The following is a 27995-nucleotide window of genomic DNA, read 5'->3' as shown; positions in this document are numbered from 1 at the left end:
ACAAATATTTCGACACATAACAGAGAAAGATCTTATTTTGAAACATCTTTTATTTGTTAGTTTCTACAATGGCATTTCTTGTAAAACTACCTAGTTTATATACAGCCAGCCACATAATGGACACTGGTTTAAACTTAAGACTAGAAAATCTAGTATTGTCAGACCAAGAAAAGACTGCAACGATTTTGATAGCATACGCAGTGCAAGTGCTATTTATACGTGAAAATTTTATAGAACATGACGTTTAAAATAACACTTTGAACTACGTGTGTTATCAAAATCGTTGCAGACTTGTCTTGGTCTAACTCTTAAAAGGTTTTTTCGAATAAGATCTCTTCTTTAAATTAAATAGGTACTTTTATATAAGTGGAAATGGATTTGAATAAAATTTTAATTAACACAGATACATCTTTCAATTTTAACTTTAAATACCTTAACCCAACTAATTTTAGGCCTATAAATAACTGTAATAAATTAGTCTAGTAATATTCGTAAATGAAATATGTTTAAATGAGTTATAAAATCTCAGAAAATACTATAGATAAAAATATCTCCACACATTTACACACAACCTTCTAGGAACAATATATTAAAGAATATAATATGTAGAATACGACAATTGTACATTCAGCTATTAAAAATCGTAATACATACAAAGCTTTGATTTCACATAAGCCACATCTATTTAAAGCGAACTTCATTATGTATCATCCCGTATAAACCAACCAGTGCCAACAACCAGAAAAAAAATAATCCTTTGGCCGCCACAGTCGACTATATCCGACAAAGGTAATGGTATAAAATAAACCTTGTCACATACTAATAAAGTTTACTATTGTGTGTTATATAAAATAGTAGTGGCGGTCATAAGCCACGCATTCTTACACGAATCACTATGGTTAAAATCTTTCGAGTTATTGGCATCGGCCCTGTTAAATTCATTTCATCTAACCTAACTAATGAACCGTAGTTAATTGTAAAAATTTAAGCAAATACAGGATGATTCATGAGACGTGAGCAGGACTAATCCTGCACACTCAGTAACTAGGGTTGCCAACCGTACTATATTATATAGTATTGTACTATATTTTGGCTCTCTGTACTATATACTTTTGGAAAAATACTATATAATATATAGTACGCTAAAATACTATATATATTACACTCATGTTTAGTATTTTATCTAAAAGTACTAAATATTTTTTTTTTAATGTACTATATTTTTGATGCAACCCTATCAGTAACTGATAATTGATCGATCACCGTCGTATTTAGGAGAAACAACAACACTTTTTCCTATGTTTTTACTTTTTGGTGAGGGCAAATTTAATTCTCAACAATCATGGTCACCCTACAGGACCTAATTAATCAACATAAAACCTCTTTAACCGTAATGGCATTTTGATTACGAAGAAAATAAAATGTCAAACTTGAGTGAGATACGAGTTTTCAAAAGTAACCAGACCGTGATGACAGTAATGACATTCAATTTGACACAGAATATCGGTAGTTTAGTATTCTAATTTTAGGGTGACCATGCATGTCGTAAAAAATTAATAACTTTTTTTTCAATACGACTAGAAAATTAACGTTAACCTCACTAATACTGATACGAAACAGTTGCTTATAATTAACGATATGCGCAGTGTTAGTCCTGCTCACGTCTCCTGAATCACCCTGTATATAATATCATATTAACTTAATAACTAATCACATTTGTAACGATTTTCCTACATCAAAATTGTCGACCTACAATAAAATGAAAACGGCAAAATTATAAATATACATATATTTTTATAAAAATAATAAGCACCAATTAAGTCCTTAAAATAAACAGAATAAATTACACATGATCATAAACTTACTCTGCTCTTGTCATGAAGTAATTCCTCTATGTATTTCTTTTCTATTTTCTTTAAATTAAATCACTACACCTTATAAAACAAAGTCCCCCGCCGCGTCTGTCTGTTTGTGCGTTTGTATGTTCGCGATAAACTCAAAAACTAGATTTTCATGCGGTTTTCACCTGTCAATAGAGTGATTCTTGAGGAAGGTTTAGGTGTATAATTCGTTAACCCGTGCAAAGTCGGGGGTCGCTAGCAATTGTATAAAACCCAATCAAAACGAAATTGTAAATAGACCCAGCTGAAACATAAGATTATCAATCGATGTCAAGATATTTTGCATCAGAAGATTTAACCTGCCTATACTTAATTTGAAGTAGTAAACATGATTTTTTATTAAAGAACTGTGTATCATCATTTATCAGAGCCAACAAACTCCCTGGCTATTTTGTATGTAATATTTGACAAACGACAATGTCTGCTAAAGTGCTAGAGTCACAAATATTACCAAACTGCGGCCCGCGTTAACTTCGTTAACTACTATGTTGCCCTTGGCTGCTAAAAGATTGCCGATCGCTGCTCTAGGGCTTTGCCTGCGTGTCCTCCGATACAAACACTTGTATGACCTAGGTAATATGGTCTCGATGGAGGTTTCGTTATGCTTCAAAAAGATGTCCTTCTTAAAATAATAATGTGTTGTAGTAGAAATAATGTTGACATGTAAAATACTTATATTTTATCAAGAAAAGTTTGATTGATTGATTTGATTGAATAATATCAGATGACAACAAAACTTTATAATTACTACCACAAGTTCAAGGCATAGAGAACCGTAATAATAATAAAACAAGGTCGATTTTAGCTTATTTTTTATTCGCAATTAGTGAGTTTTCGTTGTCACCTGTCTGTCACGATACTTGAGATTTGTATGTCTAATTTCGGAAACTGGAACATGTAAGAGCTTTTCTTTTTGAAATATTTTTGCTTGGTTCATAAATGATGTTCTTTCTAAAGAACAATTCCATCGGACACCGTCAAAGGAAGCATCATAAATATCATAACGGATTAAGTAACTATAACCCTCCAAAGCCGCCATTGGTTGTACCGCTAGGCCTGCGTGTGCAGGTACTCGGCCACAAACACTCGCATGATCTTGTTGAGGTTCTCGATGGTGTTGTAGTCCAGCGCGGTGGCGTCGTCGCCGGCCGTGTGCCACACGTCGGGGAACGGCGACGGGATTATGTGGAGACAGTCCACGTCTGTAAATACAATTTGTGTTGTTATTAACTCTTTTTTACGTATAATAAGAAACAACATAATTTTTGACCTTCTTTTTACATATAATTGCTCAATTATTGAGTGTCACAAAAGCTTGAACTAACTACCTTGGCTATTTTTTGTGCTACCAAGAGTTAAGTATTATTGGCACACTATGCTTAAGTAGGTGGCAACTGGCTTCATTGAGGTCGGTGGAACAAGTCTTACCTACTCAAAGTTGCAGTATTTAAGTCATATCCCAGTTTGCCTTTTTGAGGCACATGCCTATTTTGTAATGTTGTCTTAATTGGTGATGAGCTTCGAGCAACACCGGCTTCCGACACATCGGAAGGGAGGGGCCCAAGCGATATCTCACCGTACAAATCTTTCTGCCATTTTTCGCGGGGGGAAAGGTGCACACAGTCGCACTTCTCACACACTTACATACAAAATCCAATCTGTAATGGCGACACAAATACATAGAAAATGACACACGTCAAAGACAAATCTTGCAAACCTCGATCTCTTTTTGTGTACGGACGAGTGACAAGTGTCACAACACGCACACTAACACATTTTCGTTGAAGTATGTTATTGTATTCTGAGAGATGAGAAGTCGGATTTGTCGCTCGACCGATCCGCAATTTGTACTGAGCGAGCAAAATCGATAAATCCAACAATTACATGAGACTAAAATATAATAATTGTGTTTGAATGTAATTAAACGTATGATATGTAAAAAAAAATATTACATGTGAAATGTAATACTTTCTTTTTGTAAATTTGATGTCCCCGACCTCTTTTTATAACAAAAAACCGAGCAAACAGGCATTTTTGTGCAGCAGTGTTCACGCGCGCGTCTGGACTCGGTCTAGTGAAAAATCCAAGTGCAACTAGTTTTATTACCCGCGCTAGATTAGATTGACGCGCTAATCTTGTACCTCGGCAGAGGGGAAATAGTGCGAATGCCGCCTCCCTTCCGTGTTGCTCGAAGGTGATGAGCGTTTTAATGATAGGTACTCGCAGATTTGCATTTGGCTTAAACTTTCGTATGTTAGATACTGTAAATTTTTGGCTGTTCAAAACATGAACTTAATGTTGAATGGAGGGATGATCAGTGCTGAAGCCAGCAAAGGTGCCAGACATTACAGTAGGTAAGCATTCATCATTTAAACCGCCATAGAATTTTTCATCGAGTGTCCTCGTGTCGCGGGCGCCGGTACGAAGTTACACGAAGTTTTGTCTTATTTAACCAGTATTTGACAGACCGCGGCGAAACGAGTCCAATTTTGTATGTCTTATATATGAGACTACGGCAGTTAAAAGGTTAAACAATACATTTTCTGTAACTTCTTAATTCTACATAAAAATGGCCTTAAGTTAATTTGCTTTGGCTATGAAATACCCGTGTAATGTGTTGATACACTCAACAACCTTATCAACTTAAAAACAATGATTAGGTTCGTTATAATGATGTTCATAATTTACGATCAAGCTAAAAACATTGATTCGTTCAGAAAATTACATGAAGAGATAAGCGAAATGTAGGTACCTATAGTTACTTCAAAATTTTATACATGGCTACCGACGTTTATAAGAGAAATTTTCTCGAGATAAATGTTACTCGTACGTAGGTGACACATGACGCACCTATCAATAGCTTTCTTTTATTCACAGTTGATAAGCATATCAGTACTTATCGTGTATGGGAAATTTGGTCCATAAGCGGCAATTATTCATCGAGTGGAGAGATTAGGATTTTACTCGTGTAGTTATTCGTTGACATTTTACACCTACACGTCTGACGTTTAAGCTATTAAAGTGAAATAAGTAGATAATCATCATATATGAGTCACTTAACTTCTAACTCGGGAAAATCCCACTGTCAGATTATGCAGATATGTCAGATTATTTAGGGTAGATATTTGCTGAGAGGGTCGAATGGATTTACCGGAGTTTGAAGTTAAGCGACACATATAGAAGAAAAAGTGACCAAGCCTTAGTACAGGAATCAAATCTGGGTCTTCTGCAGCAACCGCTGACGCCATAACTTTGAATTGTCACATACAATATATAATTTTTCACTGGCTTGTGGAGAAATGTTTTTCCGATTCCGAGCATCTCCGATTTTTTAACAGAATAATATAAAACAATATGTTAACTCATTTTAAAATTCTAATAATTCGTGTAGCATAAGTTAATATATTTATATAAATGATCTCATTTAGAATTAAGCTCCCATATTGTACGCCTCTCTGAGGCAGGACATGAAGACCGTTGTACATCATAATAACATCTCTGTAACTCATGACAGTCATGACCAACAATAAATATTTTGATTTATTTTGAGCCGGGCATCACTTCAACTTTAAACATCTCGGATTTCACACTTCGTACTTCCAATAATTTGTCCGGTAGCACTTTAGCTTCATCATTTTTAGCTGCACTCGTACTCGGCTCACTTTGAACGGCTTCGTAAGCTTCCTTTCTCTCCTGTTCTCTTCTTACAGTTCCACGAGTTTTGACCATTATTTTCGACGGCGGCGTGATGAACATCAAGATCCGGCTCGAAGACCACTTTGTGAGATTTGTGGGTTCGTTTCACGATGAAAAAATAGCCAAAATTATGGAAACTACTTATATTTTTAAGAGGGCGGTACATCCACAAAATACTAGCATAAAGGGACGTGCGGAGAGTGCAACAGCTTATATCGACTGGTTTAAAATTTGCTCTAGTGCGGTAAACTATCAGGGCCGCTCCCGCGCATCCCGCCTTCCCCGTGCGTCCCCTAGCTTTGACAAACGTAAAACTGGTATTTAAAAACTTAAATCTAATTGCGTCGCTCACATGCCCCACCCCAGTGCTGCCCTAGCAGCACTCTTCTCCAATAGGTATTCGAGCGACGCGTGCGGCGGATCGGGTTAGGACACCCGATTTCGTCCTTATCTTAACCATTCTGGTTCGTCCGTCTCGTCCAGGTAAAGTCTGTTCGATGATGCCTCGTGGCCAGATGTTACGGGGCCCATCAGGGTCGACAATAAGGACTAGGTCCCCCACTTGCAAGGGCCTCTGCTCCTTATTCCATTTTGGTCGCGGTAACAAATCGGGTAACACTTCTCTGACCCAACGTTTCCAATATAAATCGGCAAGCCTCTGTGCAATTCGCCATTGTTTTCTAAGGAAAAACTCGGAGTTATCGAAAATGCCCATTTGAGGTAAGTTTGACGATGAGCCCAAAAGAAAATGGTTTGGTGTCAAGGTTACTGCACTTCCGGCTTCGACAGAGACGTGCGTAAGAGGTCGACTGTTAACCATATTTTCCACCTCGGCGAGTAACGTGTTGTACGTTTCTTCTCTGGGTGCACGTTCTTTCAGGACGATTTTCAGCGAGCTCTTTACGCTCTTTATAAGTCGCTCCCATGCCCCACCCCAGTGTGGGCTAGCGGCGGGGATGAATGTCCATTTGGTTCCATTATTTATGGCAGCGTTGCGAATCTCGTCATTATTATTATTATTTTATTATTTATTATTATTAACACACAGTACAGAACATATAATAGAACAGGTCCCTGCAAAACTGTATTTACAGTTTGCCTGCAGGTAAGAGTCTCTACATACACATGTATTTAATTGTGTACTAATTTTAAATTATTATTAAATCTTTTACATCTAAACACTTAGTGGCACTTGCACATGTGCAACTGTCACTTAAGTGTTTGCAATAGGTACAGTTTTAGGGCGCTTTTAAACTTATTTTTATTTGGCTCATGACGAATGTTCTCGGGTAGACTATTCAGGAAATACGGAACTCTTTTCCTAAGAGTTCTGTCACCAAAATAGTTACTAACCCGGGGGACTTCAAATTTTCGCGCAGTTACTGCCCTTGTTTTATGCTTATGTTCTATTAGTATTGTGTTATGCTCTTCATTGCCATGGTTGTTAACTGCTAGAAGGAATTTGTGCTTTAAACTAACTGGTAGTATTTTGCAAATTTTGAATAGTTTATAATAATCGTTTTTACAGCTGTTTCTGGTTTTCTTATTTACGAGTAGTTTTAGGAATCTAATTTGTAGTGCTTCTAATTTATCTATGTATGATTTAAAAGTAAGACCATAGCAATGAAGTGCATAGCTCAATACAGACTCAACTATTGCAAAATATAAACATTTCAGTATGTTATTAGGTACTTTATAGCTTAAGTGATAAAATCTACCTAAGAGAATTCTTAATTATTTTTCAGTTCCTGAAGGGCCCTTTTCAGCTCGACGTCGGCACCACGAAGATTCGTTCCGTTGTCGGAAAATATTTGTTGAGGCCATCCCCTCCTCGCGGCCATACGACGGAGGGCCATAATTAAGGCGTCGGTCGTCAAGGAAGCAACGGTTTCCAAATGAATAGCCCTAACGGTTAAGCATGTAAAAATTACGCCATACCTCTTCTCCCGTCTTCTCCCAATTGCCACTTCTTGGGGGCCGAACAGGTCTATTCCGCAGAAGGTGAACGGTCGCTGGTGATGAGCCATCCGTGCTTCAGGTAAGTTACCCATTCTGGGAATTTCAGGTCGGCTTTTCTTTATTCTGCAGACCATACATTTAGATGCAATATTTTTAACCGTTGGGCGAAGTTTAATAACCCAATATTTTTGTTTAAGGTTATTCACCACAGTCTCTTGATTCTGATGAGCAGCGCTGACATGGTAAGACTTCACAATCAATCTAGTTATATAATCTTTTCCATCTAGGATTATTGGTCTTTTTGTTTCAGGTGACACATCGGCAGCAGCATCAATTCGGCCCCCGACGCGCAGGACTCCGTGCTCATCAAGGTAAGGTGATAAGGTAAGTAGCTTACTACTTTTTTCTATGTATTTTCCTTGTTTCAGGATTTTAATCTCTTCACTAAACGATTGGGCCTGTGATTGTCTTATCAGCAGGCACTCGGCTTCCTCCATTGCCTCGTAATTATTATTATCGGTAAGTTTTCGACATCTTTTTATAAACTTCAAAACAGCGTGAGTACTTCGAAGCAGGCGCAGCCAAGATGAAAATCGCGTAGGCACAGGTACAGGTAAGTCCTTACAATCATTATTTACCATTTGTATAATGTTAACACACTCTAATTCATTGTCATTTATTGCAGGTTGTAAACAATCCGTCGGCCAAGTGCGCTCATTATCGTGTAAGAAAACCGGTCCGTGTAGCCATTGATCTTGCAGAATAGATACATCATACGCCTCTCTTGTTCCTACGTCCGCTACATTTAGGTGCGTAGGGACGTACCTCCACTCGTCACTGCAGGTAAGTTCATCTATTTCGCCTAAGCGATTAGCTATGTATGGCTTATAAGTACGACACTTGTTTCTGATCCAGTGTAAAGTCGTAGATGAGTCACTCCAGAATATTTTGCGATTAGGTTTTATTTTATGCTCCTTTATTATAGTGTCAGCCAATCTAGCAGCTAGGACAGCAGAATTCAGTTCAAGTCGCGGGATTGACGTAATTTTATTTTGCGAAACTCGACACTTACTTGCCACAAACGCCATGTACACATGAGCGTTGCTTTCCCAGCGCCAGTACGCGACGGTACACATAGCTTTGGCAGACGCATCGCAAAACAAGTGCAATTGTAGGTTCGTATAGCATGCAGCGGGCGATGGTTCTAAGTTCAGCGGTTGCGCCGGCGCGGGCGCGCCATCCTTGTCTCGCTCACTAGCGGTACCGGCCGAGTCTGTCTCCTTCACTCCCGTAACACCCATATGCGCTGCGTTGTAGTAGAATCTCGGCAGCCGTATGTTACGTAATGACTGTAAACAACTTATCCAACTGCACCATTTTTCATATATTTTGTTAGGTATTTCCGTATCCCAGTCTATGTTTTCTTGCCAACATATTTGTAGAATCATTTTGCCATTTACAGTGAACGGAGATAAAAATCCATAGACGTCAAATATGGACATAACAACACGTAAAATGTCCCGTTTTGTCGGTCTTTGTGTTCCGTTGATTATATTTTCAGGAATCTTTTTAAATGAAACGTCAAAACCCAGTACATCTTCATGTGGAAACCAGATTAAGCCGAGAGTTCGTTCGCTTTCATATTGTTCTCCAGTTTTAAACTTTACGGCCGCTTCGCCGAGAGTTGATTTTGGCATGGACTCGAGAACTTGTTTACTATTAGAAGTCCAGTTACGTAATTCGAAGCCACCTTGCTGATGAATTGATTTTATATCTCTTATCAACTCAATAGCGGTTTTTTCATCTGGTAGGCTGTCTATATAATCGTCCACATAGTGTTGGTTGTATATAGCTTCGCAGGCAGGTAACATCATCGGCTCGAAACGCTGAGCGTTCTTGTTTTTTATATATTGGGCTACGAAGGGGCTACAGTTAGCACCGAATATTAGCGAAGTCATAACATAGGTTTTTACTGGTCCCTTGGGGTCGCTTCGATATAAAAACCGTAGTGCATTTTGGTCCTCTTCTCTGATTTTGACGCGTAAGAACATATCTTTAATGTCGGCCGTTACACCAATCCTTTGCTCTCGGAACCGCAACATTATTCCAAACAGTGACCTCAGTAGGTCGGGGCCCTTAAGTAGGTAATGGTTTAGCGACAATCCATTCGTTTCAGCGGCAGCGTCAAAAACAAGACGGAGGCGCTTTTTATTTTTATTATCCACTCCAAAATGTGGTAAGTACCATGTTTTGCTAGTTACTGTGGTATCCTTTAACTCTTGTGCGTAGTCATTGTCAAACAGGTGCTGGACGCGCTCGCTGTATCTCTCTCTATAGCCATCACATTTTTCCATCTTGCGCTCCACTCCCTTAAGGCGTGACATGGCGTGAGGGAAAGAGTCAGGTAATTCACATTGCTCATTCTTCCAGGGGAGTCCAACGTGCCACCGTCCATCAACAAGTTTAGAAGTTTTGTCAAGTTTTTCTACGGCGCATACGTCGTTATAGTTCTCACGGGGTTTACTAGTTACGCCCAGTGAGTCATACGTGAAAGAACGACGTACTTCTTCATGTAGGTCTTGCAGCAGTCGCTTGTTCTCAGTCGCGTCATCGGTGACGTCATTATTGCAGATAAACAGAGTTGAGTGCTGCACAGCTGACGACATACGGGCGGGAGCTCTTCCGTGTATGCACCAACCAAGAGGTGTGCGAGTGGCACAGGGCTCGTCAGGACTACCAACAACTATTTCCAATGGTAACTGCAAGTGGTAGTTGTCCTGGCCTATTAGTATTTCTGGTTTTAAGTTTTCATCACAGAAATTATTTTTGAGTCCTTGTAAATGAGTATATTCATCACAGTTCACTAAGTTCATGTTATTATAGTTCGGTAGGTCAAGGTCATTAACACTTTGCGCGGTAAGCGTAAACTTTTGTCCATTTTTATTAGATATAGTTATATCTACGAGATAAGATTCGCACACTAGCTCAGAGTCCTTCCACGCGCCACGCACACGCATGCACTCGCGACGGCCGCGCGCCCCCACCCGTTTGGCAAGGTTTGCGCTTATCATACTGACCGAGCTGCAGTCGTCAAGCAAACAGCTGGTACTAATCACACCGCAGGGTCCATGGATTCTTATAGGCACTGCTTTTATTAAGCCCCTTGGCGTAGAAGATGAGTTCACGTTCGACACTATTTCCGTTTTAGGCTCCGCTTCAATCTCGGTTACTTGCACTGTACTATTATTGTCCTCATTTTGTTTCTCATTAGGTATAAAATGCAATAACCGATGATGCGCTGATCCACAGTTGTTTACATCGCAGGCGGCTGCGGGACAAGTATTTCGGTCGTGATGCGATAACAAACACTTGTAGCATAAACCGCGGCGTTTAACGTATTGCCAGCGATCTTTGCGTAAAGATTTTTTAAACTTTTTACACTGCGGCAAGTCATGTGTAGCTATTTTACAGTAACGGCACATATTATTAAGTTCGTTATGTCCACTTTGCACTAACACAGTCTGCGCGTTATAGTCATTCTTATCGTGATATTTATTACGTTTAAAATTGTCCGGACGTGTATTTAGTAACGTAGCACTGCATGTAGACACTTTGAGCGCTTCTTCGTGAAGAAAATTAGCCAATAAGTCGAATCTAGAAGTAGTACCTTCGGTGATGCGTTGATAACTATAGTCGGCCCATTTTGATAACAATATGGTAGGCAGCTTTGACAACACAATAGTGACAAGACTCATTCCTTGTAGGTATTCTTCACGTTTTAGGGCACGTACGGCAGCGACGTAATTTCTTATTTTATTCGAAAACACAATGATTTCTTTGTGGTAATCAGGGGTCATTGTGCCTAATCGTTTGATCTCGTAGACGATTCGGGATAATATGACGTCAGGGTTCCCGAATTGTAACTCTAAGGTTGACATCAGTATATCTGGAGATGTGGTACTGATAAGTAGGGCATTCACTGCGTCCTTGGCGGGTCCACGAAGGCATTTCCTTAGGCGCCACAGGTTCTCGCTATCGCTAAATTTGCAGACTCGGGTAGACTCGTCGAATGCAGATTTAAATTGAAGCCACTCCATAGGGTCTCCAGAAAATATGGGTAACTCTTTAGGGGTGCTGATGCGGCTTAGCAAATTAGAATTGTTGTTTTGGTTGCAAACAGAAGTGGACATCATATCCTTAAGTACACAGGCTAACTCTTGAATTGGACCATCTGTGCCGGAATCCATGACGGCCGGCGGGTGCAGCAAGCCTGAAGATTGACCTTGATTAGCGGCGTGCTGCGATTCCAACTCTAAATTACTGCGTTCTACCCACTTAGCAACTTCACTTCGATTATCGGTTTCCGACGGGGGACTGTATTCTTCTTCTAATTCTGCAAGGTCCGCTTCTAAGCGTTTATCGATAAGCTGCATTTCTATTCGTGCTTTTTTCTCGGCCGCCTCCAATTCTAACTTCTTTCTACGAGCCTCGATGGTAGATGTAGACGATTTCCGGGACAAAGACTTATGGGAGCCGGGCATTTCGGACTTTGTACTTCGGGCTTTTAACACTATTGTTTTATCAGGTTGCACGATTTGTGATTTCTTCTCGACCGACTCTAGTTCTAGCTTTCTGCGAGCCTCCATAGAAGTTGTAAACGATTTCTCGGACACGGGTTTATGGGAGCCGGGCATCACTTCAACTTTAAACATCTCGGATTTCACACTTCGTACTTCCAATAATTTGTCCGGTAGCACTTTAGCTTCATCATTTTTAGCTGCACTCGTACTCGGCTCACTTTGAACGGCTTCGTAAGCTTCCTTTCTCTCCTGTTCTCTTCTTACAGTTCCACGAGTTTTGACCATTATTTTCGACGGCGGCGTGATGAACATCAAGATCCGGCTCGAAGACCACTTTGTGAGATTTGTGGGTTCGTTTCACGATGAAAAAATAGCCAAAATTATGGAAACTACTTATATTTTTAAGAGGGCGGTACATCCACAAAATACTAGCATAAAGGGACGTGCGGAGAGTGCAACAGCTTATATCGACTGGTTTAAAATTTGCTCTAGTGCGGTAAACTATCAGGGCCGCTCCCGCGCACCCCGCCTTCCCCGTGCGTCCCCTAGCTTTGACAAACGTAAAACTGGTATTTAAAAACTTAAATCTAATTGCGTCGCTCACAGATTGATTGAATATTTATTTACCAGTTGTTATAAGTAGAATGACAATTCTAAAATGCAGCGAGCGTACCTACCTATACATACTCGTATATACCGTGGTCCAGAAAACATCATTCTTGACTTGTCTTGACATTCCTTGTAAGCTGTTATTACTCACATACCGCTGTAAGAGTATGTGAAATATTGGGCACAAATGGTACAATATTTCTTGTTGGTATGTTTAGTCGTGAGCAGACCGAGACCATATGACGTTTATGTTATGTCGATAAAATAATATTAATAATAATTGTTTCGCTTAACTTTAAAGTAAACTCGGGTTAGACCCTCTCAGCAAATATCTACCCTATTACCTTTTCTTAATACCAAAATCGCATAATCTGACAGATGGATTTACCCGAGTTTGAAGTTAAGCTACTCAATTGACAATAAATAGCTATTTGTTTCACTAGGGGTCAAAGTTGTTGTTTAACTCCGCATGCTAATATTGATACCCGAGTAAGCAACAGATTTAAAAGAGGAATCTTGAGCGTTGCCAGGATATCAAGACATGAGAGTTAAACGAACTTTGCTACCGATTGAAACAATTTTTTTCACCACGTCAAAGCGAGGAAAATGGTAACTGTAAACATTACAAATCAAATCCAAATGAACGCTATCATCATTCATTCATCATTTCATTTATTCATTCATTTTCATCATTTATCATTCAAAATCATTACTTATCTTATAATTATGTCAATTCCACCAGCCAACATAAGGAACCAACTAAAAATTTGTATAAAATGTTTAGCCACTATTGTGGATAAAATGCAACTTTAAGCCTTTAGGTACGAGCTGATGTAGTGGAAATTAATATAGGTATAATATTCACAACAACTCAAATAAATACTTGAAACAATCAAATAGCGGAGAGAGGTAACATAATCAATTAGATACGTTCCTATGTCTAACTAAACGGACTTTACGGAAAAGTTATAAAGTCAACATACATACCAACACGTGCCTTTTATTGTGAAACGCTATCTATTAATTAGGAATTGTTATTGTATTATTGTAATTTCCATGTTGGTTGCTGTACGTATGCCTAATACAGACTTCAAACTTTGTCAGACTATCAACATAAATACCTAAAGAAATAAAATACCTACCTACTTAGTAACTACCGCGATAACCGAAAAAAATACTATTTGTTATTAAAAATATTTAAATCTAGTTTTACTATTTTTCCAATACCTAACACAATAACAATAACCATTACTGATCGTAAACTTTTTTTATGGAAATTATAAGAATTAAATTACCATAAAAAATAGCTTCAAATTATAATTACGTCTTTATTAACTATCAGGCAGTACGGTAGTTTATTACGTGATAGATGGCAAGACGTGAACATCACTGATAACTGATAAGATAAAATTACGACAAAGTAGGTACTGATCTGAAGATCTCTCACAAGATTCGATCTACGAGTAACTATTGTATTGTGATTTTATAACAATACATGAGAAAGCCTTTTATAACAGACGTGAACTTTAAAAAACTGTAACAACAACATCGCTAATTCGCGAGCAGGGGCGTATTTACCCTAGGGCCATCCGGGCCATGGCCCGGGGCGCCAACTCCCAGGGGCGGCATAGGTATACCGCCCCTGGCGGAATGCATTTTGTTTTTCTTCCTTGACTTCTGGGGCGGCGAAACATATTGGCCCGGGGCGCCAAATTTCAAAATATGCCCCTGTTCGTGAGGCACAATATCTAAGTAGGTATGTACATTAGTAGGTACATACTTAGATATTTACCCTTTAATCCATCGAAAGTATCGCATATTTACCCTTTAATCCATCGAAAGTATCGCAAATGTCAGTCTATGAAATCCTGAATAAACTGTTCTATATCTGAATACAATTTTAAATATTTTAATTTTTAACCCATCGTTTGCGACGTGGGTTGAAAAATTATGTCCATTGTGTAGGACACTAATGTCAATAAGTACTGCTCAATAATCTTAAGGTAACAGAAGGGCAATTAACGTTACAGTACAGAATAATTGCTTAATTTAACTCGCTTAATAAGTTCCTTAGTTCATAACCGTGACCGTCAATTAAGATAAAGCGACGTAAGTACGAATTAAAAAAGTCATATGCAAGAATTAATACGGGATGAGGGGATCTTTTTAATCAACCTTGTGATAATAGCTTCTATTTATTGACCAATTAAGACACATGTCCAAGCGGGATATCAATTAATGTTATCCGAAAGGCATCGTAAACTATGCCCCGCCTTCGCCTTTCCAAACCCAGATGTTTAATATGTATAATAATTAATAAATACGCTAGGGAAATATACGATTCTAAAAACTCCAATACCAAACGATTCTATAATGAGAACTATGGTTGGAAGATGGTGATCATCTTCCACAAAAGAAAATGACGTACCGTAAAATGGGGCGAGTAGGGAGAAAACTGACATTCGAGGTTTGAATAACATTTTATTTTTACATATGTAAACTGAATGAATATATATAATATTTGTTCCGAACGTTTGTATTTTAGTTTTTTTTATGATTTTGGGTAGTTCCATTTCATAACTTTACCGATAAACACAAAATCCCTCCTCACCCCGTAGTACCTCGTAGTTGGGGTGAGATGGGATTTCATACAAAGGTGATTTTGGAACATTGTTGGATCGATTTTTTTTTCTTATAAATATCACTATAGCTCCATTTGTAATACAAATACATTATTTAGGTAGCAGTAGCCTTTAAAAACCATCTCACCCCCCTGGTATCCCTTCTCTCCCCATTCATAACCCAACTCTCCACGCAATCCCTACTCACCCCATTTTACGGTACCTACAAAACGAAATGAAAATGAGCTCGGCAGTCTTGAAGCAGGTCTGCCGCGCCCTGCCCTTATGTAGCCTCCGAGATGGTTTATATGTCTATTTTAAACACCGAATATTATATATTGTATTAGTCACTTCTCCTCAAGAAGGGGATATGATCATCTTCCACAAAAGACCTGGAGCTCTACAGTCTAAATCTAAAGTATGTCTGCTCTGCCCTGCTCCTAGTGTAGCCTCCGAGATGGTCTATACGTCTATTTTAAACACCGAATATTATATATTGTACTCACTTCTCCTAAAAAACGGGATATGATCATCTTGCACAAAAGACCTGGAGCTCGACAGTTTAAAGCGGCGGTCGGCAACCTGCGGCCCGCGGGCCGCATGCGGCTCGTGAAACTGTCACTTGCGGCCTGCGAACCTCTCTGGCTATGTAATATTGAGAAACGACAATGTCTGATAGTCATAAATATTAACAAAGTGCGGCCCGCGTCAACTTACTCATCGTTAACTACGCTACTAAAACTACGCAAAAAAAGGTTGCCGACCGCTGGTCTAAAGTATGTCTGCTCCGCCCTGCCCTTAGTGTAGCCTCTGAGATGATCTATATGTCTATTTTAAACACCAAAATTTTACAAATTCTACTCACTTCTCCTCAAGAACGGGATATGATCATCTTCCACAAAAGACCTCGAGCTCGACAGCCTGAAGTACGTCTGCTCCGCCCTGCCCTTAGTGTAGCCTCCGAGCTGGTCCAGCTCAGCCAGCCGCTGTTCGGCGCTAGCCAGCCGCACGTACCACTTCTCTGTAGACTGGAAGTAGCTGTAGAACACTGGATCAGGGGCGCCTAGGAGGTCCAGGAGCACTAGGACGTCCTGGAAACAAATGAACATTGCTAACTCTACGGAAAAGTTTCCGGAAATTATTCTACGCAGATTAGCGTATGCAATAAGAGAGTGAAGTTACTGCAAGGCACTTAAAAGGCACGAGTCTCCGTGTGGCCTGCGTGTGGCACATTCAAGTTTTCACCTCAGCCTTAAGAACATAAGGAAAAAAACCGGGCAAGTGCGAGTCGGTCTCGCGCACGAAGGGTTCCGTACCATAATGCAAAAGACGGCAAAAAAAAACGGTCACCCATCCAAGTACTGACTTCGCCCGACGTTGCTTAACTTCGGTCAAAAATCACGTTTGTTGTATGGGAGCCCCATTTAAATCTTTATTTTATTCTGTTTTTAGTATTTGTTGTTATAGCGGCAACAGAAATACATCATCTGTGAAAATTTCAACTGTCTAGCTATCACGGTTCGTGAGATACAGCCGGTGACAGACAGACGGACGGACGGACGGACGGACAGCGGAGTCTTAGTAATAGGGTCCCGTTTTACCCTTTGGGTACGGAACCCTAAAAAATGTTCTCACGCTCGCAGCATAAACGAATTTTTAAACACCCTTGTTCGACTGCTGAGGTGCCTGAGGTGGACTTAAAATTCTGCCATAATAGTAGATTGTACAACAAGGGCATAAAGTGACCCATTTTTACCCGAGGCAATTTTTTGGTCTGAGCGAAGCGAAGACCAAAATAGTAGACGAGGGTAAAAATGGACATTTATGCCCTTGTTGTACACTCTGCTTTTCACTTCGATTGCGAGGAAAATATACAAAAAATCAAATATTTTAGGTTATTTTAACGTATTTATTCAAGACTAAAGAAAATTGTTCTTGGGCCGGTCGGAGGCGCGGGGCACGCCGATCGGGAGAGCGCCGGTCGGGGGCGCGCCGGCAGGGCTGGCAGTTTGTATGGCAGAATTTGGACTTTATTGCTAAGTCAATAAGGGTCGTAATAGATGATTTTACTTTATGCTCTAGAGCATAAAATGCGATTTTATGTCGTCTACGCACGACATAAAGGTGCACTTTTTGAGCATGAGAAGTGAAAAGTAATATTGTTACCTCAGAACCGTTGAAAAGAGAATCAGATTCACATTATTGTATGATCGAATTAGTCTTAGGTACACCTAATAAAAGCCACGCAACTTCAAGGCTAACGGTAATTTACGGGATAAAATATATAATTATTTTTATCTGGCCGACTTTTTCTTCACCAATTACTTACTGACTCTAGGGTTGCCAGATGGTCGGGATTTGGCGGGATTCTCCCGATTTTTAGCATGCCTTCCCGATTCCCGACAAAGTGAAAATTGTCCCGAAAAACAGCTTCACGTTATAAAACAATAATTTCAAATGGCTACAAATATAATGACCACCAAAAAATACTTTGGTACCCTAAATAAAAAAATCATGCTTACCAAAAAAAATTACTGAACACCAAAAAAATAAGGCCTAAAAATACAAAAGTACCACCACTTTAATTACGACTGCACTTCAAATTGTATTCAAATACCAAATATATTGAATGATCACCAAAAATCATTAATGATCACCAAATCTTGAAGACCAAATTAATGCGATATTTTCACCTAAATAAACCACTATGATTACCAAAAAATTTATACATATTACCAAATAAAGTAAACTGATGCGAAAATTACTAGCCCCACCCGCTCAACCCCCCGTAGCCCGCACCGCATACCTACCTAACCTAATCTACTTTTCTAGTAGCATTTCGTTATGCTACTAGAAAAGTAAGTTAAACTGCTATCAGTTAAGTGGGTTAGGTTAGGTTAGCACTGCGACCCTTACAGAAACGAAATGGTACTAGAAAAGTAGGTTAGGTTAAGTTTCAACTGCTACCCATACAGATACGAAACGCTACTAGAAAAGTGGGTTAGATTAGGTTTGAACTGCGACCCTTACAGAAAAGAAATGCTACTAGAAAAGTGGGTTAGGTTAGGTTTGAACTGCGACCCATACAGAAACGAAATGCTACTAGAAAAGTGGGTTAGGTTAGGTTTGAACTGCGACCCTTGCAGAAAAGAAATGCTACTAGAAAAGTGGGTTAGGTTAGGTTTGAACTGCGACCCTTACAGAAACAAAATGCTACTAGAAAAGTGGGTTAGGTTAGGTTAGAACTGCGACTGTTACAGAAATAAAATGCTACTAGAAAAAGGTGACGAAGTGAATTAATTAATTTAATAGGATAACGATATATTAAATGATTGCACATTTTTAATTAAAATGTGGTTACAATTTTGTGATCATTTACTATTTTTGCGTTTACAATGATTATTTTGGAGCCATTTGCTTTAATAGGATAGCAAGATTTAAAAATTTGGTTATCATTTTACATTAAAATGGAGTTCTAATTTTGGTGGTCATTTACTATTTTTGGGTTTACAATGATTATTTTGGTGTCATTTTCTTTAATAGGATAGCAAGATGTAAAAATTTGGTTATCATTTCACATTAAAATGGGGATTGAAATTTGGTAATCATTGACTATTTTTGGGTTAATAATGATTATTTTGGTGTCATTTCCTTTAAAAGGATAGTAAAATGTAATAAAATTGGTAATCATTTCACATTAAAATGGTGTTATAATTTTGGTGATCATTCATGATTTTAGGGTGGTAAAATAGATTTTTTTGGTATTAAATTTTATTAAATCTGGTGATCAGTTAAATAGCAGCCATTTCAAATTCCGAACTGTCATCGCGTCGAGCCGCTCGCCGCCGCGAATTTTTTTTTGTTTGTTCAAGATCTCAAAGAATGTATACTATTTTTATATAAAAACGTCTATGGGCAGAGCAGCTGATGTAGTGCCAATAATGTAAAATATCGTTGTTTTTAATACAATTACAAATTTGAATGTCTTTTTTTTTCCCGATTTAAGTCCCAAAATCCCGAAAAATTTATATTTTTTCCCGATAATAGCGCCTTTCGATCTGGCAACCCTAACTGACTCCTAGTCAGAATTGGTGAAGAAAAAGTCGGCCAGTTAAAAATAATAATACAATAATGCGAATCTGATTTTTCCTTTCAACAGTTCTGAGGTAGCCCTGAACTGGTAAATTACTTTATTATGGCAGCTAGATCCTAGACAAAAGATAACTCAGTCCTTTGTACATTATATAAAAGTATAGACACCAGGGCCGTGTTGCATAATAAACTACAACTAATATTACAAGCGGAACTCCTTTTCTAATTTCACTTAAAAGAAAAGGAGTTCCGATTGTAATTAGTTGTAGTTTATTATGCAACTTGGCCCTGGTCGGACTTGTAACAAATACATCATATATTTAATCCAGATTTAAACGAGTTAAATAGATACCTCGATTTTACAAAATGATGTAGACGTTATAATATTTAAATACGTACATACTGTTAGCGGGGTTTTGAACGTGCCCTAACTGACAGCGTACTGACAGCGTAGCTGTCAGCCCCCACACTCCGGCAAGATGGATTCCCGCGAAGGGACGGTAGCGTCGGTCTATGCATTGTCGTGTATCCAGTTCAGATTAAATCGTTTACTCAAGACCTAGTGCGTTTCCATGTTATTAGTTCAGAAGCGAGATATTTAATATTCATGCTCACAAAATATTTCGGTCAAATAAGTTGATTCACGAACGAAATCGTAGTGTTGGAAGTAGCATCATTACGTACAAAATGGACGCGTATCTATTTTGGTAAAATGTACTAGGTTTTGGGTCGCGAAGTGTCTAGATGTATTGCACGAATGCCTGGTTGGCAAATGTGTGAATTGATACAAATCAGATAAATGAGAAAAAGTACGTAAGTACAGTATTATCGTCAGCCGGTAAGTTACGTGAACGAGGCGAGGCAGCAAGACTCGATCACGATTACCAGAGTCAAATGAAACATTATTAGCATTTATAAAATATTTGGCAATGGTTTTTGCCATTCCTGAATGCAGGTATGTTGAATTGCTAAACCGACTGAACGTTTTGTGTGAGTAAAATGTATTACGCACTTACGCATAACCTAACGCATAAAATGATATGGGAGTTTGTTCTTTACTGTTTGGGCATTAAGTCCTGTGAAAGAATGTGCATTGTATATCATTTGGTATGGTATTGATTGCCTTGGTGTGTTATTTGTATGGAACTCATACTTTATTGTTACATAAATGCATGCACGACATGCATTGTTAATATAATACCACACTAGGCTTAGTGTGGCTGTGGTGTGCTTGTGTTTAATTTGCAGAACAGAAATGATCACTCCAACTCCAATGAAGGTATTTGATGATGCAACAAATTGGTGCTTAGTGTCAGTTTGCTACGGCAGGCCTATATGAACAAAGTGAACATCTCTAACACCGGTATACCTTTGGATGCAACAAATAATATGACTGATATCCCTTTCCAGTATGATGTTGGCCTACAATACAGCAAAGTGGTTTGTTTATGATAGCAATACAGGTAATAAAATACTGTGAGATATTTAAATTGAAAGGTGTAAGTACATTTCAATATGTTGTAGTGAATGTTTACCTAAAACCTGTGAAGTGTGCTATTGTATTCCTTGAGATTATGCACATAGTCTAGTTTGTGCCGTTGAGAAAGTATAACTGATAAAATTGTATTACATGACATTTATTTCAAGTCATGGAACCAGTCTTGGTGGCCTCAAACTTGAAATTCTTAATTGTAGCGTACAATCAATGTACTTGAAGAAATACTGAATTCAATATTAATTATGATGAAGACAAGCAATCACTTGTATTGAATGATTTTTTAATGTTCAATGAGGTAATATAAGTGCAATATTGCTAAAGCTGACCGGGCCTTACCGGGGTAGTATCAGTTGAGTATCAACTTTATTCCTAACAATGGGGTATGTAAAGCTGTGGAGATGAACTGTTTTCTAAGCATTATTTTAGTGTTTTGTGTGTGTGTGTGCTTACATTATGTTCACAGATAGTAAATGTGATGTAATATGGACTGGCACAACTAATACAAGTATGATGCTTATAGCTGGTTGGTTCACACAAGAAAAAGTAATGACAAGTAACTAATACTACCTGAGTACCTCAAATGAGTTTTACAAGCCAAAAAGAATAATGAGATGTTTTATTCATATACAATAATTGCCACAGGGTATGTAAAGTTGTGGAGATGAACTGTTTTCTAAGTATTATTTTTGTGTTGTGAGTGTGTGCTTACATTATTTTCACAGATGGTAAATGTGATGGAATATTGACCTGCACAACTAATACAAGTGTGATGCTAATATTTCTTATAGTTGGTTGGTTTACACAAGAGGAAGTAAGGACAAAATTGACCACTATCTGGTCAAATGTTGTTAACACATCTCAAATGACTTTTACTAGCAGCGAGGATTGATGATATGCATAAGGGTTTTATTCATGCACAGTTTTAGTGCAGTATGTAAAGTATGGTGATTTACTGTTATCAAAGTATTACTTTTGTGAGTGTGTGTGTTCTTACATTATGTTCACAGATAGTATTTGTGATGGAAAATGGGTCTATACAACTGACACAAGCATGGTGCTGCCTGGTGGGTTATTGTGCAAAGTATACACAAGGTGAACTAAGGGCAAAATTGACCACTAGAATAGAATAGCGCTCGCGTTTGGTAGCTTGCTTTCTGTGCATCTCGCTCGTACTCGCATGTTAGTGCAGGCGAAGTGTATGGGGGGCGATTTGTGCCGGCTGGTGTGTCGGTGTCGAGGCTGGTGGTAGCCATATACGGGTAGTGAGTAGGTGAGTAGGTGAGTGCTCAATAGTCTGATTATGACAATCAATTTACAAATCATTGTGAAGTCTATTACCTGAATTATGAGTAAGGGATGATAATGTTAATAATGTATGGAAGTAATGAATGATGGTAATAAAACTGCAATGTTTTACATCATGAGTAGTATGCTAACATGAAAAAAAAATATTAACTGCTATTTGTATATTTCCCAAGATAATATAAAAATTAGGTGTTTGTTTATTAAGTGTTCTAGCCCTGAGATTATGTGGCTAGAGTAATCCTGAGTTTATGATTGACATGTTAGTCAAGTAAAACAATTTGAATGCAAAGTTAAACTGATTAAAATAATTAAATTGAAGTACGAATAAATGTTTTTGTATTTTGGAAGTTGCTAAAATGTGAGTATTTAGAAAGATGAGTAGACCTAATAAGCATATATTGTAATGTAACATGGTTACATGGTTGAGTGGTATGAAACAGCATGAAGCTGCATAAAGCCATTGGTGCTACATGTTTGCATGAACCAATTTACTGCCTTTAGTATGTTTTCAGAAGAACATAAGCAAGTATATCATGTGTTTGACGAGTTGCTGCCAGAAATGTTGACATGGCTGATGCGGCATAATGTGAAATGAGGCTACTCGGTGGCCTGAGCACGATGACATGATTGCGGTTGGCAGTGAGATGAGCTGAACAGTAAGCCGTCTGCTCGTGAGACTCGCAAGAGGATGAAGTAAGCATGTTTTCACACGCCTCTGGGCGGTGGTGTCTGTTGTCACGACGCTTCTTGCGGTGACGTATGTTTTCACACGCCGCTGGGCGGTGATACCTGTTGTCACGACGCTTCTTGCGGTGACGTATGTTTTCACACGCCGTTGAGCGGTGATGCTTGTTGTCACGACGCCTCTTGCGGTGATGTATGTTTTCACACGCCTCTGGGCGGTGGTGTCTGTTGTCACGACGCTTCTTGCAGTGACGTATGTTTTCACACGCCGTTGGGCGGTGATGCCTGTTGTCACGACGCTTCTTGCGGTGACGTATGTTTTCACACGCCGTTGAGCGGTGATGCCTGTTGTCACGACGCTTCTTGCGGTGACGTATGTTTTCACACGCCGCTGGGCGGTGATACCTGTTGTCACGACGCTTCTTGCGGTGACGTATGTTTTCACACGCCGTTGAGCGGTGATGCTTGTTGTCACGACGCCTCTTGCGGTGATGTATGTTTTCACACGCCTCTGGGCGGTGGTGTCTGTTGTCACGACGCTTCTTGCAGTGACGTATGTTTTCACACGCCGTTGGGCGGTGATGCCTGTTGTCACGACGCTTCTTGCGGTGACGTATGTTTTCACACGCCGTTGAGCGGTGATGCCTGTTGTCACGACGCTTCTTGCGGAGACGTATGTTTTCACACGCCGTTGAGCGGTGATGGTTGTTGTCACGACGCTTCTTGCGGTGACGTATGTTTTCACACGCCGTTGAGCGGTGATGGTTGTTGTCACGACGCTTCTTGCGGTGACGTATGTTTTCACACGCCGTTGAGCGGTGATGGTTGTTGTCACGACGCTTCTTGCGGTGACGTATGTTTTCACACGCCGTTGAGCGGTGATGGTTGTTGTCACGACGCTTCTTGCGGTGACGTATGTTTTCACACGCCATTGGGCGGTGATGCCTGTTGTCACGACGCTTCTTGCGGTGACGTCTGTTTTCAGTTCAGCACACTGATGTTTATGGTTACTGCGCTTTCGGGCGGAGATGTTTAGTGTCTACTCTACATGCAAGACCCGAGAGACGTGGTTAACGGCGCCTTCCGCATTCGTTGTGCGGTGATGAAGTCTGCGAACTCCCTCATGCCTATGGCTTGGCTTGAGATGAACATCGAGGAATGGTAACAAAGTTGATGCTGGTAAGGCAAAATGTAATATAAAGTACAAGTAAAGTTAGATGTCCCATAAGTATGTTTGACGTAATTTGAGTTTTGATATACAAAATTGACATAATTAGAAAATCAGATCACTGTGAAATGTGAAATGTTTAAATGTTCTACAGCATATTATTTAAGAAGGTGCAAATGTCGAAATTGTAATACCTAATGTTTCACCGTTTAGGTTGGTCTACGAAAGACATGGTTTGTTTTGAAGGCATAGTGTACCTTGTTGTAAAACGGAACGTTTCAAGTATTATATGGATTATAGAATTGAGAGATCATGTGCTGCATTGGAGGCAGCCATGGACGTGGAGCTGTGCGCTTGTTGTTCGGCCGAGGCCCAGCGAGCCGAGCGAGCGCAATGTCTCCTGTGCTGGCCCTGCGTGGAGCACGCATCATCTACATCTACAACAATGACGTCAGATGTGAGCCCGTTCCTTATTTTCGTTAATAGAGCAGTGTGGTGCTTACCTATTCTGTTCTGTGGTCCGTTGATCAAGCAACGCCAGTCATGCATCATTTCAGAAGGATCTAAATTTAATGATATGATGAATTCGGTTGACTATAAATAGTTCCTGCACCTAATATCTGACATTTATTATTCAGTCTTGGATTTGAATAAGGAAAGTTATTAAAAGTATGTAAACAGTAAAGTGAATTGTGGAAGTCTGTTTTCATTTTGATAAAATAAGTAGACATCTAGAGTGTAATCTCACGTGAACATTAATTTATTTAGTAATAACATGTTAAAGTCTCTTGAACTACACAAAGTTATTGTTGACATCGTTGGAAAGCCTTTTGAAACAAAAACGTTGCGTGCGGGCTACGTATTCAAATTAATTTGATCGGTTCACAGTGCTAGTGAGCTAGCGAGTCCCGCTGCTGAGCTGAGCTGCGAAGAGACTGGTGGTGATGTTCAGCGCGGCACAGGTGGAAGAAACCGTCGTGGGCGACGGTTATGGTCAGATGGCCGAATCTGTTAGCGGGGTTTTGAACGTGCCCTAACTGACAGCGTACTGACAGCGTAGCTGTCAGCCCCCACACTCCGGCAAGATGGATTCCCGCGAAGGGACGGTAGCGTCGGTCTATGCATTGTCGTGTATCCAGTTCAGATTAAATCGTTTACTCAAGACCTAGTGCGTTTCCATGTTATTAATACTTCAAGTTATTGTTAAGGCGTGTTAATCATAATTAAGTACAAAATAGTAATTTAAAAAATAATAATACTAATTTATCAAACACGTGAACGTGGAAAAAAAATATAAGAAAACAATAGAGGATGCCTATACGCATTCCCGATAAATAATATCCTACAATTACAATCCTACAGCTTCTGATACTTATTAACAAAATAAATTCGTACCAATTACTAAATTGAACTGTTATGCTCAGAAGTCGTTAGCATTTTAATTCTTGAGTTTTCTTTGGGGGGAGATAAGAAACCTAACTTGGAAATGTTCTTTATAACGGACACCAGTTTGGACATGGCATGAACGAAGGTCTAATAATATAAACACTGATTTATATTACAAAGAGGATACAGACTGAATGCAAATCGATTAGTATTGTTCGGACACATACTTACACAACAGAATTTCAAGGTTAGAAAAAAAATGTACGGAGTGAATTGATTTAAATAAATTCCTACAAACAGTACCATAACAGTACCAATATCTTAAAAAACGAAAGATAAATTTACTATGCGTATATGGAATATATCCTATTATAGAATTTTGACAGTTTTTGTGTGTAGCAAACGTAGCTAAGCGGATGAGGCCTTCAAAATGACACGCTAATTCTCAGTGGGCGAGGTGTTCAAAATGATCTTCACTTGACGCGACTTTATTGTTAAGCGAATAAGAACGCGTCAAGGTAATTTGGAACGCCCGCTTAGCAACTTCTGCTGCTGACTGTACCAGGAGTTCGAGCCAATGGTAACTCTTTAATTGTGTATTTTTGGGTCAATGGAAGCTTTAAAAATTGCCTGAAACTCCTTTTCCCCCAAGTCCTAATTATTAAAAACTCACCATCCTCTGCAAATGATTAGCACCATCCTTATAGGACATTCCATGCCACTGCTTGGCCAAATGCCGAGCGCCATAAATAGAGTCTGTGGGTCCCCATTGCCGGAAGGCCTCCTCTCCGTCAAAGAATATGAACATGAGACTCAGGTTGGCCCGCTTTAGCTTCTCTAGTTTGGGACCCATCACTTTGGCTAAGTTTATCATCATGGCACATGGTACAGCGGAATCTGTGGCACCTGTTGGTAAATTTTATTTTATAGATTTATGAAATAATAAAACACAATGTCTATGACAATATTAAGAGATTGGACAATTGTCAATACAATATTAACAGGACAATTTTACAAAAAAAATATTTATGATATACACACAAACACATGCCCTTACCAGGATTCGAGCCTGGGACCTCCAGCTTCGTAGGCAGGGTCACTACCAACTAGGCTGGGACGTTTAATATAGGATAAAAAAAACTTTTTACTCTAAATATATATATTTTTAATCAAGTCAAATCCATTGTTAATATCCTGTGTAAAAATGGTAAAGATGTGCTTAAGAACGGACAAAAATATTCATAATCAGTCAAATAAAATAAATAAAAAACTTACCAATAAACACATGTTCCCTAGTATATTTACTGTCATAATGGCATGCCAACACTAAATATCTGTCCGCATTTGGATTCAATGTGGCTATTATGTTCTTAAACCGCAATGTGCCAAAGACTGGTGTATGATCATCAAATGCATCCTCTGTCACATTCCAACCTAGAGCAGTCATCTCTTTCTTGATGAAGTTGTTCACTTTGCCATGGTTGGGGGTTGCAACCACTCTAGGGATCATGATTTTGTCAAGGACTGTTCTAAAATGTGTCATGTCAGACATGGTGGCTATGTTTTTAATGTCCTGGTCTGTTAATTCTTGAGCTTCATGAAAGTTCTAGAAAACAACATATCTTTTAAAAAGAGATACAAAACTATATAATTTAATCAACTTCTCAATATAGTAGTAAACAAGAGTTCTAACTTAGGCCCACTTGCACCAACCTAGTAACCCGGGGATAAGTGGTTAAACCTGGAGTTAGCATGGTTACCAGGACAATTTGACACTGGATTAACTGTTTAACCCCGGGTTAGTGGAATGGTGCAAGTGGCGCTTACTAACTTAAGTAACTTGAGCAAAAATTATTTAGCCTGACCAGAGGTTGCCTAAGTTTGAATGGAAACCTATTAATTCGCTAGTTTACTTAAAAATAGGCTATTTAATAGTATCAATAAAAAACAAAAGACAACTTTTAAGTTCTTTTACTTATATTTAAATATCTAGAAACTTTATAGCAAATAGTGAATGCTACCAAATGAATCAGAAATTAATAGCAACAGGTCATATCAGGTCATTCAACAGTTCTCGGACATTAGACTAGCGAAAGTAAAGGTCAAATTACTATAAAACTTTACATTTCCTTATGTTACTCTGACCTTGTGAACTCTTATGTCAAACTTAACAATAAACAAAAAAATTATCAATCATATACTAATCAAACTTACCTTCTCCTGATAAAATTTAAGAGCATTGTTAGTATTAACTAGGCTAAAACACAGCACCGCAGACGCGATATACGTGAAAAATCGCGACATGTTGACTGGATTCCGGACGTGTACGTGTGAAACCGACTGTTACTGAACATATGTCACAAAATCACCGCCAATCACCCGCCCTCTGTGATATTCACTCTCTCACTCCCTACAACTACACTACATACTTCATTCAAACCTCCGGCCCTCCTCTACCTTTTCGTCCTCCCTTCCCCCTACACAAATCAAACGTCA

General features: G+C 39.0%; 1 protein-coding gene across 1 annotated transcript; it reads right to left on the bottom strand.

Moving 5' to 3' along the window:
- Positions 1-68: 68 nt before the first annotated feature.
- LOC134791355 (glutaminyl-peptide cyclotransferase) lies at positions 69-27943 on the bottom strand. The gene is made up of 5 exons (XM_063762364.1): positions 27714-27943; positions 26775-27105; positions 26173-26405; positions 16232-16457; positions 69-3103 (listed from the first exon to the last, which is right to left on the bottom strand). Exons 1-5 carry the CDS (start codon positions 27801-27803, stop codon positions 2952-2954), a joined length of 1032 nt encoding a protein of 343 aa, XP_063618434.1. The 5' UTR covers positions 27804-27943; the 3' UTR covers positions 69-2951.
- Positions 27944-27995: the final 52 nt, after the last annotated feature.

The sequence above is a fragment of the Cydia splendana genome, chromosome 6, assembly GCF_910591565.1.
Source record: "Cydia splendana chromosome 6, ilCydSple1.2, whole genome shotgun sequence".
NCBI lineage: Eukaryota > Metazoa > Arthropoda > Insecta > Lepidoptera > Tortricidae > Cydia > Cydia splendana.
Note: the sequence above shows the minus strand (reverse complement) of the source record. Positions and strands in the feature narration are given on the sequence as shown.

Bases quoted from the DNA above. Each gene is read 5' to 3' on its own strand.
- LOC134791355 (XM_063762364.1), bottom strand. From the start codon at position 27,803: ATGTCGCGATTTTTCACGTATATCGCGTCTGCGGTGCTGTGTTTTAGC. The intron at 27,106-27,713 runs GTAAGTTTGATT...GTTGTTTTCTAG, and splicing joins TTAAATTTTATCAGGAGAAG to AACTTTCATGAAGCTCAAGA. The intron at 3,104-16,231 runs GTGAGTAGAATT...TTGTATTTACAG, and splicing joins TATCCCGTTCTTGAGGAGAA to ACGTGGACTGTCTCCACATA.